Source organism: Phasianus colchicus, chromosome 3, assembly GCF_987193195.1.
Source record: "Phasianus colchicus chromosome 3, bPhaCol1.hap1.1, whole genome shotgun sequence".
In the NCBI taxonomy this organism is placed as follows: Eukaryota; Metazoa; Chordata; class Aves; order Galliformes; family Phasianidae; genus Phasianus; species Phasianus colchicus.
In genome coordinates this window covers 60412407-60431555 of record NC_143438.1, presented here as the reverse complement: position 1 = coordinate 60431555, position 19149 = coordinate 60412407, and the positions used below count along the sequence as shown (strand labels likewise).

Below are 19149 nucleotides of genomic sequence, written 5' to 3'. Positions count from 1 at the left end.
GGGAGTGGAGGCTGGACCCTTCCTTTGTACCATGCAAAGTTTTGTTGCCAGAGCGCTGCCAGTTGAAATCTATCGTGTCAGGTGCCTTGTGGCTATTCGCAGTAGAGGCCATATTCTGGAAACAGGGTTCTTCTCTGGCTTCGTCACCAACAAGCCGATTTGACTCTGCCTGATTATAGTAACGAAGGCAGTCCAAAAGAATATGCACAGACTCACTGTACGTCACATTGAATCACGGCGCTGGCCACACAGAGCTGACCGCAGCCTCATTTCTTTAGACAAATGCATGCTTAAGGAAAAACCTCTTGCAAGAAAGCATCCAGGGCCACTTTATTTGCTATGCATGCTGCACCAGATTTAATTTTTAGTGAAAGAGCATTTGTTATTATTTTTTTCAGCTGCATCTACACTGGGTAGCTACTGTCTCTAATAAGCTAACCTTTTGGGTGCAGCAGTTACAGCGCCTTGGTGAATGCTTAGAGAAGGCTTATTTGATATCCCCAAACATAAAAATGGGCACAAATGGATTGTTATGAGAAAATGAAACCCAATTTTAGGTTGTTTTTCACGCTGACGATTAGAAGGAATCAAGTCACATATAACAGCACCCATACACACTGGTGGAAAAATAGTCAGTTTTGATTACAAAGTGAGAGATGCAGCCTTAGACAGGAGCTACATGCTGATATACATGCTATCAGAATGATTTATGCAAATTATGCATATTATTCCCAAAGGAATTCCTCCTCAAACTGCCAGGATAAATTGCCGGAAATTAGCCATAAAATCTGTCGTGCTAGGAGCAAAAGGTGAAGGCCACTGGGAAAGCAAGGACATTCAGCTTCTGGAGCCTTCCAGGATGTGATGGTGGAGACAGAAACTGAGCTTCCCCTGTACTGAAAGGGCTGTGTTTTGTTTTCTCTTTGACAATTAAAAGTGTCTTTCTCTCTTAAAACTCCCAGGAAGATAATGAATTGCTTTCATTCACTTTGACCATAAGAGATGCTACCATTTGGCAATGTAGCTCACTGAAAACAAAGCAAATAAATTTAAAAATCCTCAGACTAGCAAGCAAAGTGTTTTTTCTAGCATGTGATTGTGCCTCTACACCCAACAGCTTCTGAAAGGCAAGCTGAATAGCTCCGCGGATGCTTTTGCTGGTATTTGCTCTCAAGCTCCAAAATGAAAGGAAATGCATAAAGCATTCATGTCTTCTGATTGTGTTGTTTTCAACATGGTGCCTGAATAATGACTTTCCACCCAAAATCCAGAGCTGCCTCCAGCCGACACAGTTTCTCAGAACCATCAGCGAGAATCACATCGCAGTGCTCAGAGCCGCAGCCCCCGCCCTGCGGGACTGTTTAGTACCTTCTCATAGTGTCTGGTTCATGTTTTGTTTTTTTTGTGGTTTGTTGTTGGTTTTTTTTCTTTTTTTTTTTCCTCCTTTAGCCTGCCCTACTAAACCTGTCGAGATGCAGCAGCTGCAGCCATGTATAACTTGCAGTCATCTCCCATATTTCTGACGCTTCCCCCCCTCCGCTTTTGTTTAATCACAGAGAGTGCCTTAAACGAGAGTTTACGGATGTGCTCATCTTCCATGAACATTCGCATCAGCCAGGAGGATTTTGTTCTCAAGCTCGAAGGGGATCAGGAAGTCAGTTTGAGAAAAGGAGACTGGATAGCCCTTTACCCTCAGATTTTGCACATGGACCCCGAGGTCTATGAAGATCCTAAGGTAAACGCTCAGCTGGTGCTGCTCTTCCGACTTCAGGCGCATTGTGGCAGCCAGGCCTTTTGTGAAGGGTATTTTTGTTGTTTCTTTTTTTTTTTTTTTCCTGCTGTTCCTTCTTGTGGAACAAATCTTCTGACTTTCAGATGTATTTTTGAGGGCCCTACAGGTCAAAAGATTCATGGCCTGAAGAGAGAAATATGGTGATGAGACTGACTGCTACTGCTTTCAAAGGAATTGACAATTGCACATTGACTACCATAAACTTTAGGCTAAATGTGGGTTTTGTTTGTCAGTGGATCATTTGATACCCAAGGAGGGCTGAATAATAGAAGGTGGTTTAAATAGCAAATAATGTGGGCCATTTAGCTAAGTGCCCCCAAAGCATCATTGACTCTCTGAAGCCCTATAATAGCAGTGACTTACTTGAGCCTTATGCTTTTTCACCTCTCTTCATAGGGATTCACCCCTTCTCGATCAATTAGTATAGCGTTGTGAACTTGAGACTGTAAAGCTGTTGCTCCACAGCGAAGCTCCGAGGGTAATTGTGTCATCTCCTTGTATTTTTCTCTGACGCTCAAGTTAATGAATATCAAAGACTCGAAATTAATCCACCCTGCCTCAGCCTTAATATGGCTTCAGAAGTTCACCACCTGCATGCAAATTAAATAGTCTGAGCCTGCAGTAGGTTATTCCACTCGGTCGCTGTCCGTGGTCCAGTGTGCCACGTAGGAAGTGAGGCTGTCTGTAGTCTGGCCTTTTCAGCTGTAGAGATAGGAGCTTTTCCTAAATCACTCCTCATCCCCCTTTCCCTAAGCAAACAGCCATCTCCCTACCATGCTGATTTCCATGTTTGGGCATGTTTACATGTTTATAGAAACCCTGTGTTAGAGACACTGCTCCCAAAGGCTCTTCGTTTGGGGAATTTAAGGGTAAAGACGTGTATGTGGGATTGCAGAGGAAGGATGAGATTCAGATGCCTTGTTGGTGAAGGGCAGCATCGTGCTGTACAGGAACCCTGCCAGAGGCAGAGGGGAGTTGTGGTTTGTGTTAGAGTTAGAAGGAGCAGGGTGTAGAGACAAGTATGATCACAAGAGCCATGAAAATGGAAATAACATCCAGTAGGACCCTGCTATCTGCTCCCACCCAAAATGAAGACAAAGACTACTGATAAAATTAGTGATTTAAAAAAATAATCATGTATTGGCAAACAGTTAATTAATACTTTTATCCTTAAAAAGTCACAGCTAACAAATAAGCTTTTTCTCATTTTATTCTTAACACTTTATTTTGGAGAACATTATTGATTTGTCAAAAGTCCATCTGTTTGTTTAGGTCCCAGACTAAAGCATCAGAGTGGTAGCTGTGCCCCTCCCTTATTCAATAATTGTAAGAATACATTACCATATTTCCATTCCTTGAATATATCTGCTTGGTATCAGTTCTGCTCAGCTTTCACAGTACAGCTTTAGTTCATATATTTTATCTTTTTGATAGTGAATGAGCAATCCACACATTGCAGTACTTTGATTTCAGCACATGGGCCCTCTCGAAAAGTGGGGAAATCACTGTTCTGTTTGGTTCTTAAAATATGCAGTGTGCTTTCAACAATAACTACTGAAGATCAGATAGAAATGGAGAATGAATTTTTTGAAAGGTGCAGTCTTGAGCTTGTCATGTATTTAGGGAAAACTTTCCTGGGAAAACAGGCAGCTTGACGAGATAATTTTGTAGCAATGCTTTTCTCCTGGATACATAAATTTAAGAGCTATCAAGTTATCTTCTGCTTTGGCACCATATTGTATATGTGTAAGCATATATTGTTGACCTCTTTCTCCACTCAAAGTCTAAATAAATGAGTCCGTTTTTGCAAAGTGGATAAGTAAACCTCCAAATCATAGCACAGTTAAGAGCTCAGTAAGCGGAACTCTGCAAATTCCCTAGAATGAAAGAAAAGGAAACCTTGCAGGAAACCCTACATGATGACTTCCCAAACAAAGCTAAATACAGGACATGACAGAGTGAGACTTATACAAGTCACAGGAGATTCCTCAGTTTTCCTAATATAGTGAACAGACCATTCACAGAAAACATTATCTCCGGTTTCTTCACATTTTTCTCACCACAATTCCCAGTCTCCCTCCCAAGAATGCCTCATGCATGGCTGGAATCCCCTTTTTTGTAAAAAAAAAAAAAAACTAGCCTTTCTTTAAAAGCAAGCTTGCTAGCTCTGTAAAAATTATCACAACCTAGTGGCTCCAACAACGCAAGCGTGATTTTGATATCACACATGTTTTCTGCTTTTCCAGTTCCTTGCACAGCACATTATTTTTTGTTAAAATGAACTACAGTTTTCAAGTGGCTCTTCGGATTGCGAGAAAGCAGTAAGGCTTGGCCCTGTATGTGTATGTGTGCAATACCTCCGTTCCCAATAGTTCCAGACACCAGGAGCGCATCCTGTGGAAATGCTCCTGTGAAGTGAAGAGCTTTGGGTTTTTCTTTTCAGACAGTTACAGTTCTTATCTGACAGCACTTTTTAACATCAGTGGGATTTATATTTCAGGAAGGGATTATTTTTTAAGAAAGAGGGGGTATTCAGGGCTTTCACTTGTTACTGTGCTCCTTCAGATGATGCAGTAATTTAGAAAAAAAAAAAATATGCTCCCTTTCACAAAAACTGGAAAGAAGTACTTCCCAGTGAAAACACACATACACCTGCCTTTAGCTTTCTGGGAAATCCAGGCCCTTGCCATTTACAGAAAAAGGCTCCTGGTCATCAACATCCAAAGTTGTATTCCCTCCCTTCCCCTTGTCCCTTTCTCGTAGGCCACTTCCCCTGCTGCTGTTTTTCTTGACAGCCAGACCCTCAGTGTGTGGTTTTCAGAGCTGTTAATCTAATGGGTAGATCAGTATCAGTGTGTTTTATCATTGTGTTATTTGGGTTTTTTTAATCAGTTGAGGTGGTTTCTGTCTGACTGACTTGTTCCCAGCCAGCTCCAAATGGCTGCTGCTATAGCAGATGTATGCAAAGCAGGACAAATGCTAATGAGTGACCATAAGCAAGAAGTGTCTGTCATTTTTATTCAAAGCATGCAGGAGGATTTTGTAAGTGGTTAATTTGCCGTTGACTGAGTGAGGGTGCCAGATCTCCTTCATTCAAAAACATGAATTATCTCTAAACAGTGATCCTGCTGCTGGAAAATAGTCAGAAAGATGTTCAGTTTATGGAATGCAAGTTACAAACTCATCCTCAAACCTCACTTGAAAGCACATTCTTTATAATGGTCAGTCACTGGCGGTTGCCTAGCTTTGCTCACTGCTTCTGGAGCAAGTCATGTGAAGGTCAGATGTGGCAAATTAAGCAGCAGCGATCTCCACCTGAAGGGAAAACTGGCTGCAAAGTATTGGGTCTGCTTTTTGAATAATGTGCATCACTGGGTGCAAAAAAAAAAAAAGATTTTGCTTTACCTTGCAAGGACAGGATCAGTATCAGTACAGTGCATTAATTTATTCATAAGCATTTGTGGATTATCCTTATTCATGATGTATGTACCACACCAAGCACATATGATGCTTTACAAGAAATTGTCCTTTCACTAAGGTTCATTATCCCTGCTACAAGGCAGTCAAAATCTAATTGCAATCAATACAGGCCAGACAGTCTAGTGAATGAGACATGGAAGCTGAAGGAGCTTGATGTAAAGGGGCTGAGCTAAGTAAGTGGATTTAAGTAGTTTTCTTTGCGGGGAAGAAAAAGTGAGTTAATGAAACTTCAGGGAACCAGCTGAAAAGGAAAAGCTGCCAGATCCTTGTCTTCCTCTTTATCTTATTTTTTGGGTTTAAGAAGCATCGCTGTCATGCAACTGTTTTGTTAGATACCTCTCACTCACTCTTTCTCTTTAACTTTCAGGAGTACAAGTTTGATCGTTACATAGAGAATGGCAAGAAGAAAACTACATTCTACAAGGCAGGAAGAAAACTGAAGTATTTCCTAATGCCCTTTGGCTCTGGGATCAGCATGTGTCCAGGGAGGTTCCTCGCGATGAATGAGATGAAGATGTTTCTTTTCTTACTTTTGGCTCATTTTGATGTAGAACTAGGGGAAAACAAAGCTGTCAGACTTGATAATGGTCGTATGGGCCTTGGTATCCTCCTGCCAGACACTGATATTGCCTTTCGTTACAAGCTGAGGTCCTTCAGAAATTGAACGATTGCCTCTGTGCCTTCTACTAATCCCTGTTTCCTCTGTTTCCTCACTCAGCTTTGTATTTTTGGAAGTATTTGCTTTTACTCTCTCTGCTTTCACCTCCTTCCTTTTTTTCTGAGGAGAAAAGCCCTTGGGCTGGAGGTAGATGACAGACACAGGGACATAAGAGCCTGTACTTGTCCTGCCCATGTTCTGCTGAGGTGAGATGACAAGAACTTGGCTGAGTAAACCATCTCAATGTGAAGGATCCCCATACTCTTGCCCATGAGTTGAGTAGAGTTTGGGGGAAGATGATGGCAAGATGAATCCAGGCCATCGTATTGGAAATAGGCTCAGTAGCCACATATAGGGAAATACTCTTCAGAAACTTTACAGTCCAGATACACTGCAGGCATTCTGACAGAGCCAAAAGACCTCCTACCGTCACTGTGCCATGAGGTTCTCCCTTGTTGGATTGAGAAGTCACCCACCCTCAGGAAGCATGACTGCATCTGCTTGTAGAAAAATAATAGTATGAATGGGGGGGGGGGGTCTTAATTCTAGAGGGTGAAATGATTTTTTAGAGATTATTATTCTAACTTTGTGTTTACTCTGTTCCCTTTTATGGGTGTCTTAGTCCTTACCTGGGAGATGTAATGGAAGCTATATGGAGTGGGGGTGATTTGCAAAATTTGTGATGTTTCCTGCAACCAATTGAAGTCATAGGGGAGGTTCTGTTGATTTTAATTGTTTCTGGATCAAGCTGAAATTATCTGTTTGGGTTTTTGAGCCAAAAAATGCATACTCTTTAGAGAGAAAACTTATGAGCCTATTTGAAATGATTCCATCATCTCAAAAATTACGTTACTTTTGTCTTACCATTTTACTAGTAGCATATCTGTGTGTTTAGTTTGACAGTTTATTGTGTTTGTTAGTTTCTCCAAAAAGGCAAAAGAATGAGAGGGCTTCAAGGACAAGTGTGGTGTCTAAAACTGCTTTTTAATAGTATTTTAATGTGCCTACGCTGTGCATAGGCAGACTGGTGTGACCTCTGTTTGGAAGCAAAATTATCTTCTGTGCAAAATGGAAAACACGATCTTCTTTGGGGCCAAAATCTGAGCAAGTGAAAACACCAGGCAGCCACAGTAGTTGACTGCTGGTGGGCTGCACAACCTGCTCCACTGAGTGATCCTGTTTCAAACATTAATTTTTTTTGCTGCACAGTATGCAAAATGTAAGATTTTAGACACTGTCTCTCTCTAGTGACATCCTCTCTCAGTTTTGAGATGGAAGCTGTCCAGTCTCAATTTGCCATGAGCATAACTCTAATGGGAGACCAGTCATGTTTGTTGGCTTTGCTTCGTGTTCCCCAAAAATTCTGTTTGAGATCTACCAGCCAAAGTTCTGCCCACATCGCCGGCTGATGAATAACAGTGCTCTACATGATGCTCCCGAGTGTCCCATCATCATACGTAGAAGTCAGAGTGAAAGAAACATGTATAATTGCTGCGAGTGCAGGTTAGCTTGTTAAGTAAACCCTGAATCTATTCTGTGCCAGAATTTGCAACTTGCTAAGTAACTAAACAACAGCAGAACTATTACCCTTGTCTGGACACTGTTGGATGAACTGCCAGCTGATCTGGAATTAGAGTATCCAGCAGCATTATAAAAACTTCTCAATGAGTGCAAAACAAATCATTAAAAATATTATTTTTTTCAAGTATTTCATTGTCTGCATTTCTGTGTTTCAGACTGTCCTGCTCTGACAGAGTTAATAATGCTCAAAAAAATTACCTGACACTCTGCTTTATACAGAAGACACAAAGCTCTGCAAACTTCAGCTGGATTTGTCTTTTCCCAGTAGAGCATCAGAGCCACTGGTTCATTCTGAGAATACTCAGCTGAAATCTTTTGTGCCTCAATCTTGCATGTCTTCCAAAATCAGAAATTTTACTTGTCTCATAAGCACTTGATAGCCTATGGATGGAAACTGCTATTTTCATGCTAAGGTTTAGAATTATCCGTCATTACTTGTGTATAAGACTGTTCAGTTATTCATGTAAAGCACATATCCTAAATAAACATCAATAGAAAGGCTTTCAGACATTGGCACAGCCACATTCCAAATCCTCTGAGGAGGAAATCGTGTTTTTGTGAGATGAATATTTTCATATATAATATCAATAATGCCTACAGTGTTGGAGTACAGTCACATTAAATGGGCTTTGTGGTTGATTAAATGCCTTAACTTTGCTTCAACATTTAATCAACACCAGAAGCTGATTATTGCTTTTTGTCACAGAATAAAATTTGTTTTTATGGAGAGATTCTTGCATTCAAGTTACTTACTGCTGTACTTACTCGGTAGGAGTTATTCTGAGTTATTTTGTACTCAGCCATAGCTCACAATTCAGTTTGGACATTAGAGCCTATTTTATTGGGAGAGGAAATGCTGATATCATTACACTGTTGACTGTATTACATTATTGTTTAAATGTAAGCTGTAAAATATCTCATGCCACAGTTAGGATAAATCTTTCTTTGGCATCCAACTTTGAAACAAACCTGAAGCAACTGCAAAAATAGCTGTAGGTTATTTTGTTTTAAACATAAGACTTGTTTTTCTAATGGCAATCTATTTTTAGGATTTTGAATTAGTATAGCACAGGCTGCAGCATAACATAGTGGGACACTTTTGTGCCAGAAGTACATGCAAATCATTAGTAATTTCAGATTAATTGTTAATCAGCTTGTACAGTATCTGTTTTGGAACTAAAAGGAGATTTAGATTGCTTCTAAACCAGCAAATTAAAGTTGTAGGCCTCGCTTTTTCATTAAAAAAAAAAAAAAAAAGGAAAGAAACAAGGTGTCAAAGTCCTTCTGGGAGTTGAAGGAAAGCTCTGTGAGGGCATTCAGAAGCTGTGCCTTGGAGTCGGAGACCACACCTCACATCAAACAGGAGACAGGGCTTTCGTGGTATGAAGTCAGCCTGTTGCACTTTTTGCTCAGGAGCCAAAATGACGGAACTTGGAGCAAGGCCTGCCCAGCTCATCCTGAAGCTGTGACCCACGCTCCTGATGGACAGCTTTTGCTAGAGAGCGGTGCATCACTGAGGTGGGACTTGCATCCTTTTGCAAGCACGCTAAGGCTCAGTGCTTTAAGGTCAGAGTGTTAGAGCAGGAGAGAGGAAGCATTAGGCCTGGTCATCCTGCTGTTTCACATACTCTGCAGCTGGGCAGTGACTCGGTGAGTCAGCAGCCAGCTGACTGGGGGCAGCGTGTTCTCCTTGGAGCAGGGAACAAGGTCTGTGGTGTTGGTAATTCCTGGTGGATAGGCAGCAAAACGGGACAGGCCTGCAGCATCCCTAGGGGCCTGGCTGGAGCCAAGATGACCACAGAGTGCTGCCCAGGGAAGAGGGCCAGCTTTGTGTGTTTGGCAGTAGCATCCAGGAGGCACCAGCTTGGTGCTGGTCACACAGGCACTGTGATGGCTAAACCACTCACGTAGAAACCTGCAATAGCTGTGTTGGCAGGTGGTCAGCTGTCAGCCATGCATAGCTGGCCTCACTGCTGACCAGTGGGACCAGCCAGAGAACTCTGCAGAGCCAGGGCTGCCTCCACTCTGCCTTGGGTGACGTGAGGAGCCCGCTCCTAAGTGTTACAAGTGACTTTGCTGGGCTGTACTGGCCTCCAGTTATAGGCTATCACTGCATACAGTTACAATGATGCTGTCATCTGCTCTTAAGGGGGAAAAAAAATCTTCTGATATAAAATAGGTTTATTAAATCAGGGTGTCCCATCTGTAGCATCTGAGCAGGAAGGTGAATTCGTCATTAGCTAATGTGAATGCTGAAATGTGATTTTTTTTTTTACCACTATTCTTTTAATTTACACTTTGTTCTGCACTGTTGCTGTGACCCACCACCAACTCACTAACCCACTCTGAGTCTCAAAGGATCATGCTGCTTTATGTGCACCTCTTTGCAAATTTGACTTCCACATCTGTGCCGATACATCGTAATGTAATCTAAAACAATGTCAGAATGTAAGAGCTGTTTAGAATGTTATGCACGTCACTGTTTTTGGTGTTGCGCTTCTTTTCCTTTCTTTCTTTTTTTTCTTTTTTTTTTTTTTTTTTTTTGAGTGATTGCTGATCTGTAAATTTCTCTTGTAGAACTATAAGTGATCTTTTATGTCATCGTTATTGAACTTTCTGTCGTTCAGAAGATTGTGAATTGCTCTTAATTGAAAAAACTGACATTTTGTATATAGATGGACAATGGTTAGGCTTTACTTTAATAGTTAATATCCATCATTAAGGCTCTTAGGTCGAATAAGACACGTTGTGAATTTCTAAGCAAGAAAATTGAAACTTCATTATTTTAGTAATCTAACATCTGAAGTGGTTTTTATATTTCAAGGACACATAAAAATATATCTATTTTAATATTGAATGAGTGTCTGTGTTGATTTTTTTCCACCTTGCATTTGCACTTTTCTCACAGATACACAACTATTGCTTTCATTTTAAAACACAGCACACAGCACTTTCGTGCTGCTTGATCTTGAAAAATATTTCCTTAAGGAAAACAAAAAAAGCCTTTAATTCAGTACTGGCACGGAGCATCTTCTTGGAATTTAGGAAATGATTGCTTCTTCTTTACACCCCATCAAACTAAAGCAGTTTCCTATCAGGAGGAATGTGGGACCTTGGACATTCTTAGGGCATTATCCTGAATCAGAATAGAGATATGCATTCCCAGTATAAAGATTGCTTCCTAAATACAACTCCTAGTCCTTTCCTTTCTGTGTAGTAGATGTACTACCCACTATTAAATACGCTGCACTTTTAGATCACTCACTTTAGAAGGAGAAATGATAAAAAATTGTTTCAGTGTACTGCACTACACCAGCAAAGCACAACTTAGCTTTTCTAAGCAACACTGTCGCTATGAATTCAGCCAGTAGCCATTTCACACACAGCCTAAAGAGATCTCTATTCTTCATTCCATCATGCAGAAATGTGTGTGAGGTGTGTCTGTGAGGACTGCTGGAGATATGTTGCACAGAAGAGGGGACGTGCAGCATTTTTCTGCATTTACTACACGGTTTTGTAACTTTTTAATTCCATTCCCTCCAGATTATCTGTAAATTTCAAAAGTTACTGACATTCAGAAATAAAAAGTGATGTTATTTGAGGTATCCTGAAGGCCACTCTTCTGCATGAGCTTTTCTCTGTGGTATGAAAGGCAGTTTTGGGGGGGTGGGGGGGGTGGGAATTATAGTAGTTCCTGATACTGTATTATGTCTAATATTTGTTTGGACACCAGGTGCTTTTTTGATGTTACTTATATCACATTTTATTTTAAAGTCGAGACATCAATTTATGCATGACACATGCTTAATTCATATGAATAGAGCTATTTCAACTGTCGAACCATAGCAAGTGAAGTCTTTTTCTGCCCATTACCTGAAAGTGTGTGTGTACCACGGCCAGCCATATCCAAATACTTGCAGCACACCAGGAAACTGGTCTGATTACAAAAGCATCACTTAAAACTACACCTATGCACTGATGCTGAATGGCTGTATTCATAAATGTTAGTAAGTATGAGTGAGCGGTTGCTGCATGCAAAGAAACAAATATGCAAATATTTAAAATATGATTTTTTTCACGTAAAAGTGAAGAACTACAATGTAGTGGAATCTTGATCCTCGTACAGCACAGTGCTGTGTCTGTGATGTGCAGCAGGTTTCCCTGGGACTTCAGGTACCGGGGTTGTTGTTACACACTTTCTGTAATAGCATCAGTGTGCTTGTCTTCCCAACTATTTGCACCAAAATAGAGTCAACAGCAATCTGTCCCTGCTATGAGCATTGCAGTATTCTCTCTTGCCATATTTTGTTACACTGCTTGTATTTTATTTTTTCCTTTAAAAAACACTTGGTATCACAAGAAAGTTGACCGCAAGTCTGGGCTCTGGCTACAAAGGGGACAGTAAGGAAATGCCCCGTGGTGACTTTTGCCGACGAACTTTGCATCAGCTCCTCTTCCCCCCTACCCCCGTCTTCCCAAGAGTTCAGCCGCCAGCCTCCCGCAGGCGCATTCCCACGCTGCCAGCCAGTGAACCGCCCGGCTGCGGACCGCGTCTTCCATCGCCTCCCATGGAGGAACTCTTCTCGGCAGAGACTTCCGAAGCCGCCGTGGACTTCCGAAGCCGCTTCGGACGCTCAGCGCAGCGCCCTTCCCGCTGTCCCCGCTCCGCACCCCGGGGCTGAGCCCGTCCGACCGCAGCCGTGCGTGCCGTGCTGCCCGCTCTCCGACTCCCGGTTCTCAGCGCCTCCCCGCTCCCCAGAGTCCCTGAGAATAAGAAGCGAGCGCCTAAAGCAGCCCGGACGGGGACGGGAGCCCGAAGAGGTTTCCGAGTGAGCCAGCTCGGAGCGCTGGGTGAGTTCGGAGCCGGTGGTGAGGAGGTTTACACTGGAAAGGAGATTGTTGGCCCCTAATCCTCAATTACGGGGGTTTAAAAATAGTATTAGAGGGGCAATCTGTTCGGCAACTTCTTGGAAGAAATAATTGTTGATTTAGATAAGCGCTGATCCCCTCAGTGTTTGATGAAGATGTTAATTTATGGCTGTCTGGCAGTTTATAGCTGTCATTAGACGTTCAGCTTTGTCTCTGTTCGAAGTGCGTCTTTCTCTTTATTTTCAAACGGTAAGCAAACGGTTGTGTTGGAGCTAAACCGCATCACTTCCCTACGGCATCTCAAATTATACACAGATCATAGTTCTTACATGCGCGTATATGAATTTAAAAACACAGCAGTAAAGTGCTCGAAACAGACCATCAATTCACTTCTTCTTTTATGACACGTTTCGAAGTCGGGCTGCGAGGACAAGGGCAGCGGGGGAAGGAATTAACCCCTCCGAGGCTGCGGGACGGCCGCGTCGGGGCAGAGTCCGAACGGCCCCGGGGGGCGACGGAGCGGGGGGGAGAAGGGGGGAGGGAATGCGAGGACGCGGGGCTGATGGGGACGCGGGGACAGGGGCTGATGGGCGGACGAAGGGACTCGGGGATGATGGGACGACGGGCTGCTGCCCGCGGCACTGGGCTCGGCCCTTTAGCTGTGATGCCCCAAGTTTTGTCCCGCCCCGGCCGGGAGCGGCTCTGCTGGGAACCTCGGTCCCCTTCTGGCCTATGGGAACGCAAGCGACGCTGGAGAGAGAGCTGTGGGGTCCCGAGTCATTGATTCTGCATCCCCAACATCCTCTCGTCAGCACCAGAACCCGAGTGTTAATTGCCGCAAAGTTTCGGAACACGTGGATAATTTACTTTGACTGCCGCGTTTTAATTAAAAGCAAACTTATTTATGTTTCCGATGTTTATATTGCGCGATTTAATTACGTTTAGAGTCAGCGTCGTACTTCCCTCTCCCCTCCCCCCCTTCCACTCTAAATCACATTTTCATTAAAGGTTTTAATAAGAAAACTCACTTGACCACTATCCGTTATGCGGTCCCTCCATGCACACAAGTTCACTTACCCATTCATTTAGTCACTTACTCATTCCAGAAGATCCGCCGCCACTGCTGCTAGCAGGGATGTGAACACTCATAATTATTTGTCAAAGTCTGGAAAGTGTATTATCCCTTCTTCTAGTGGTAATTAGTTACCATAGCATCTAATACGTAAATGTGCCCAGAGCACACCATTAACAGTTAAGCGGAGGATTCAATTTAACACATGATTATATCTTTCATAAGTCATTACATTAGGAAAGCCAATGTCACTCATGCTGGGACCATTTCGGGCTCAGAGCCGGGGTAAGGGCCGGGGAAGAGTCCGAGATGGGGAGATGCGGCGCGGTGCGGCTGCCGACATGGGGGGCTCTTTGGAAGGGGCCACGTTTCTTTCTATCAGCCAGGCATTAGGCAGGGCGGGGGAGGCTCTGCCAGCGCTGCCCGGAGACGCTGCAGGAGGATACAGGGGGTGGCAGCACCCGTCACCACGCTGTCCCCTCGGAAAAAGCCTGGAGGTGACAAGAGAGCTCCCAGGGCCGGCCTGAACGGCAAAGCGTTGGCTTTCCGCTTCCCTCCCTCCTCCACCCCGCCGGCGGAGCCAGGACAGGGGAGCGGGAGGAAGAAACCTCGGCCACGTCCATCTGCAGGAAAGGAAGAAGAGAGGTTAACGGAGCGGCGGTGGGAGCCGCTCAACCCCTCCGGCCCCGACAGGGAGCGGCAGCCCCCGCAGCCCCGCAGCCCCCGGCCCAGCTCGGGAGTTCCTCCGGCAGCCGCCGCCCCGACGTGACCCCGTCGAGGGGACGGCCGCGGGCAGCCCTCTAGGAAACCAGAGGTACCGAGCGCTGAGTCTTGAAGCAAATGCCTCCCCGATGCTGTGAGCACACGCACACACACACACACACGGGCACGCACCACGCCAAGCTGGTGGCGGTGGTTAATTCCTAATCAGAATGATGGACAGCAGAGACGGAACAATACAAACTAATGGCTGTGTTGCTGATCACTTTACCCCTTGATTAAAGACACCCAATTATGGCGCAGAACAGTGTCGTAATTATGTTCCTTAATCACATCCAGGAGGTTTAATTGCCTTAACGATGTGTTTCATTAAATGAATTTAGGTATTATAGTCGACAGTTTTCATACACAGTTGTTTTCAAATTAACATAATATTAGACATCGTCATGGAAATTGTTTTAATAATCATAATTAGACGCACCCAGCCTTTGTCTCGCAAATGCTGAGAGACGCTGCTCCCGGCGCCCGGGGGCTGAGCTGCCCACCCTCTCCGGGCCGCCTTCCCACCGCTCCGTGGCACTTTACAGTTATGTTTCCTGAAAAGTTACAGGTTCTGATTAATCTTTTCTGATGGGAAGTGGAGCGGAAAAGATTGATCCCCTTCTCCCCCCTCCCCCCGTGCGGGGCTGCCGACGGGAGCGGCGGTACGGAGGGCACCGGCCCGGGGGGGGAGGGAGGGGACGGCCCCAAAACTCGGCGGGGACGGGGAGAAGGGGGTCTGGAGTGGCAGTCGGGGCCCGACGTGGGGGGAAGAGCTCCGAGCAGGAGCACCTCATCCGGAGGCAATCCAAGGCTGCGGGGGGGAGGCACTGGGGAGCAAAGGAAAGGAGCCATCCCTCCACATACCCCTTCTCCCCACCCCCCTCGTCCACCTCCTTAAACCTGGAGGTAAATGTTTAATACAAAGCACAGCGCGATTACAAACGTTTGTTCAAAATATTTTAATAAAGATTCTTTCCGACATAGATACACATACAAACGATCGTACATTGCTGTCATAATCTGATTGACCTATTTAATATATATCACTCTTTACACATCCGTGACCTGCCAACAGATCCATCACGGCTCCCATTGCGCCATCCAACCTGACAGTCCGAATTTATATTATCTGCGAGGAGAGGAAAATAGCAGGACTCGGGGTTGGAAAGAAAAGAAAAGAATAATTACAAAATCCGGATTTACAACTGGCAGAGAGGCAGCACCCAGCCATGCAAACTCAAGCGGAAGGCTCACTTTGGGGAAATAGCTCCTTCTTGCTCTTCATCTTTCTTCCCCCCAAGCTCCAACCCCCCCCCCCAAAAAAAAGCCCATCCCGCCCTCCCTCCCCAACCCCCCAAAAAGAAAAGAACTCCCCGCTCTCGGGAAATCAGCCCAAAGTATTTTCAAGTGTTTCAACTTCAAGATTATCATCCACGGTCGGAAAGGAATTACATACACATTAAAAGCAGTCCAAACGATACCTCTGCAAACACAGCGCCCTGGGAAACATTGGCGATATTCGCATAGCAGCTTTTGCTCTGAGCCCGGGAAAAGGGAACGGCCATCACCTGCCCTAACGCAAAGCCCTTTCCCAAATCAGTGGCCGAGCCACGAAGAATACACCTTTCCTGTCATTTTTGGACTGAAGCGATTTATTAAAGCTCAATTGAAATACAGGGATGATGCAACTCAAAAATCCAAGATGACCTTTCAGAAACCTCAGCAGCTCGGGTACAGCAACAGTTCCGGTTATACGGTGTTGGCAAATAAACGCTTTCAACACTTGGCACACAGTTTTAAGTTCATCCATAAACAGAATTTTAGAAGCATTATAAAGTAATCGCACAGAAGACCCCTGACCTTAACACATGAGAACTACCGGCGGGGCGGGAGGGTCACCCAAAGAAGAACAAATAAATACGTCCCGTCTGTACAGCGCTGCGGGTGGGGGAGGACGAGGTGCACACAGATCCCTCGTTCAGAAACGCGGTGCTTTCAGCCACACACGGAGGAGGGGTTCGGATCGGGGATTTTTTTTGCCTTTTTTTTTTTTTTTTTTTTTTTAATCTCTCTCGGTATTTTTTTTTCTATTTTTTTTTTTTTTAAATCACTCTCACCAAAACTTTGCGCATTTGCACGGGATCAAAGTTTCGAGACGCTAAAAAATACAAAGTCTTCCATAAGCAATGCTCCAGTCTCTTTGTTTCTGCGAGTCGCTTAAATAAGAAGTTTACATTTCAAGTTTGTTTGTTTCCTGGCTCAGAAGAATTATAATAATACTGCTAATAATTTTAAAAAAAAAAAAAAAGAAAGAAAAAAGAAAAGAAAAGAAAAAAACCTACGTTCGCGTGCCCTCTCTGATTTGTCCCATCCACCTCCGCTCCCCATCACCTGGACCGCTCGGTGCTGGGCGGGCCGGGACACGGCTCCGCTCCCCCGTACCCGCGCTCCGTCTCCCTCCCGGCCGCTGTTTCTCAGCCGCCCCATTGTCCGGACGCGAAGCGGCCCCCCCGGGGCTCCCCGCTGCAGGGCTCGCCCCCCGCCGCCCCTTCTCCCGCCCCGGCCCCCTCCCGCGGCCGTCCCGTCCCGGCGGAGCCCGCGGAGCGCTCGGAGCGGAGGGCGGCGGAAACCCGGGCGGCTCTCAGTCCCTCCGCCGCCCCCGCGCCCCCCGGCCCGGCCCGGCCGCGGCCCCCCGGCGCCCTTCCCTTCTCTCTCATCTCCCCGGGGTCGCGGCGGAGGCGGAGGCGGCGGCGGCGGGGCTCGGCGCGGCTTAAGGCTTCTCCGTGCACTGTTTGCAGAGACTGGAGGAGACGCTGTTGAAGATGGCACATTTCTCCGGGCAGGAGGTGGCGGGAGGCAGCCCGGCGCTGAACGGGTACCCCGCCGCCTGCTCGTAGGCGCCGAGGGCGGGATGCAGCGCGGCCGCCGCCGCCGCCGCCGCCGCGGCGGAGCTGGGCAGGGAGGCGGCCGATATGGCCTGGCCCTGGTTGAGATAAGCCACGAGGCGCCGCATCTCCTCCAGGGCCTGCGCCTGCATGAGGATGTAGTTCTTGGCCAGCAGCAGCGTGGCGATCTTGGAGAGCTTCCGCACCGAGGGGCTGTGCGCGTAGGGGATGACGGCCCGCAGCTCGTCCAGCGCGTCGTTCAGGTCGTGCATCCGCCGCCGCTCCCGCGCGTTGATGTTGAGGCGCAGCGCCTTCTGCTCCTTGGACTTCTTGCTGCCGCCGTGCCCGTGCCCGTTGGAGCAGCCGCCCTCGGCAGCCTTCAGCCCCCCGCCCCCCCCTCCTCCCGGGCCGCCGCCGCCGCCGCCGCCCGCCGCCGGCGAAGCGTCGCGCGGGTCCCCCCCGGCGCCGCGCAGCAGCAGCTCGCAGCGGCCGTCGCTGTCGTCGTCGGGGCTCTGCTCGCCGCCGCTGCTCTCGGCCACCGAGCTGCGGCTGGCGCTCTCGCCGTACTTGACGCAGACGGAGCCCGGCGGCAGCGCCAGCGGGTCCCCGCCGACGCCGGGCTGCAGCAGCGCCTCGGGCTCCGGCGCTTCGTAGCAGGCGAGCGGCGAGGGCTGGCGGTCGCGCGGGTGGGAGAGGTCGAGCCCCGGGGGCGAGCGGAAGGCGGACTCCATGCGCTTGGCCGAGGCGGCGAGGCTCTTGTGGAAGAGGTCCTCTTCCGCGGGCAGCCCCAGCGCCCGCTCCATCGGCGCCTCCGCCTCCTCCGCCCCCCTCAGCTCCCGGCCCGCTCCTCCAAGGCTCCTCCGCGCCGCGGCGGGCGGCTCCCCGGCGTCCCGCGGGCGGAAGGCGGCTCCCGGCTCCCGGCGGGGCTGCGCCGCGCTCGGTGGCCCCGCTCCGTTCCGGGCTCCGGCGACGGCTGGCGGTGCTCCGGCGGCGGCGGCTCCCGCTGCAGCTCCGGCTCCGGCTCCGGCTCGCCCTCAGCAGGCGCCGCGCTGGGGCATTGTGCGCTGCCAGCCGCGCCGCTTCCACCGTTTATCTTGCTTGGATTCACCTTCAAGAGATTTCCGGACCCATCAACCAGCAGCCGCCGCAGACGGGGGAGTCTTTTACATCATTATCTCGGAGAGTAGGTTATTATGGAGAAGAGTCGCCTGTTGGGACAGAGCTTTCTACCCAATCAGGTTAACGTTTTAATTAATAGGATTAAAACGGTAACAAACAATCCCAGGCGCTATCTGGCCCCGAGTCTGAATAGTTTCATTTCCCAGGTCTGCAGGCAGGCAGCAGCCCGAGCTTTATAAGCGGCGCCCGCTCCATTATTCTCGCTGCCATCTGTATACACAGCTTAACGCATATGTTTGCAAGACGTTGTGTCCTGTTAGTAACCCAACAACTGCCTTTAGCTTGACATGTGTGGCGACTTTCACTCATCAATGAGCACACTAAAAGCCCTACTTAGATCGAAGGATGTTCTTTGCCTCCTTCAGCAAATTGCAGCCCCGCGCCGCGCCGGAGCCGCCCGACTCCCGCTGCCTCGGCCGTGCGGGCGGAGGGACACCCTCTTCCCCCCCCCCCCCCAGCCCCCCCGCAGCCCACCCGCCCCCCGCGTTTACATCCACTCAGAGCCCCCTCCCTTCCCCCCCCTCCCCGAGGAAGGGAAAAGAAAAAAAAAAAAGAGAGATAACTGAGAAGCCCCGGCCCAGCTCGAGCCGAGGTGCTCCTGGGGGCGGGGGCGGGGGGTCCCAGCCTTCTCCACCCCCACCCGCAGAGAGACACCGAACCGCGAGGAGGTTCCCCTCCTCTCCAAGCAGCAGATTGCCGCTTGCTAATGCTTATCCCGCACGTCCCTATGGAAAAATAAATCCCCGGCATTTACCTCGGTCCGGGGAGGAGAGAGGACAAGAGAAAGCCCCAAACCCACTAAGTAAGACCCGAACCTACCAAGACGGCCCCGAACCCACCAAACTTTTTAAGACGATCCCCCAAGCCTTGA

The 19149-nt window shown here is 47.5% G+C and overlaps 2 protein-coding genes across 3 annotated transcripts in view; one reads left to right on the top strand and one right to left on the bottom strand.

Moving 5' to 3' along the window:
• The window catches only part of CYP7B1 (cytochrome P450 family 7 subfamily B member 1), a 123341-nt gene extending 112971 nt beyond the window's left edge, over positions 1-10370 (top strand). The window contains exons 5-6 of one of the 2 annotated variants that reach the window (XM_090137643.1): positions 1557-1735; positions 5640-10370. In XM_090137643.1, the coding sequence (XP_089993769.1) occupies positions 1557-1735; positions 5640-5936 (476 nt within the window). In that variant the 3' untranslated portion in view covers positions 5937-10370. The remainder of the gene's footprint in view (positions 1-1556; positions 1736-5639) is intronic. The other variant, XM_031612907.2, reaches the window with a different exon arrangement.
• A 6176-nt stretch (positions 10371-16546) lies between these two features.
• Positions 16547-18716, bottom strand: BHLHE22 (basic helix-loop-helix family member e22). Its single transcript, XM_031612908.2, has one exon. The coding sequence runs from the start codon at positions 17900-17902 to the stop codon at positions 16985-16987; it is 918 nt and encodes a 305-aa protein (XP_031468768.1). The 5' UTR covers positions 17903-18716; the 3' UTR covers positions 16547-16984.
• Positions 18717-19149: the final 433 nt, after the last annotated feature.

Excerpts from the sequence above, each read along its gene's own strand:
- BHLHE22 (XM_031612908.2), bottom strand. The coding sequence starts at position 17,902 with ATGGAGCGGGCGCTGGGGCTGCCCGCGGAAGAGGACCTCTTCCACAAG.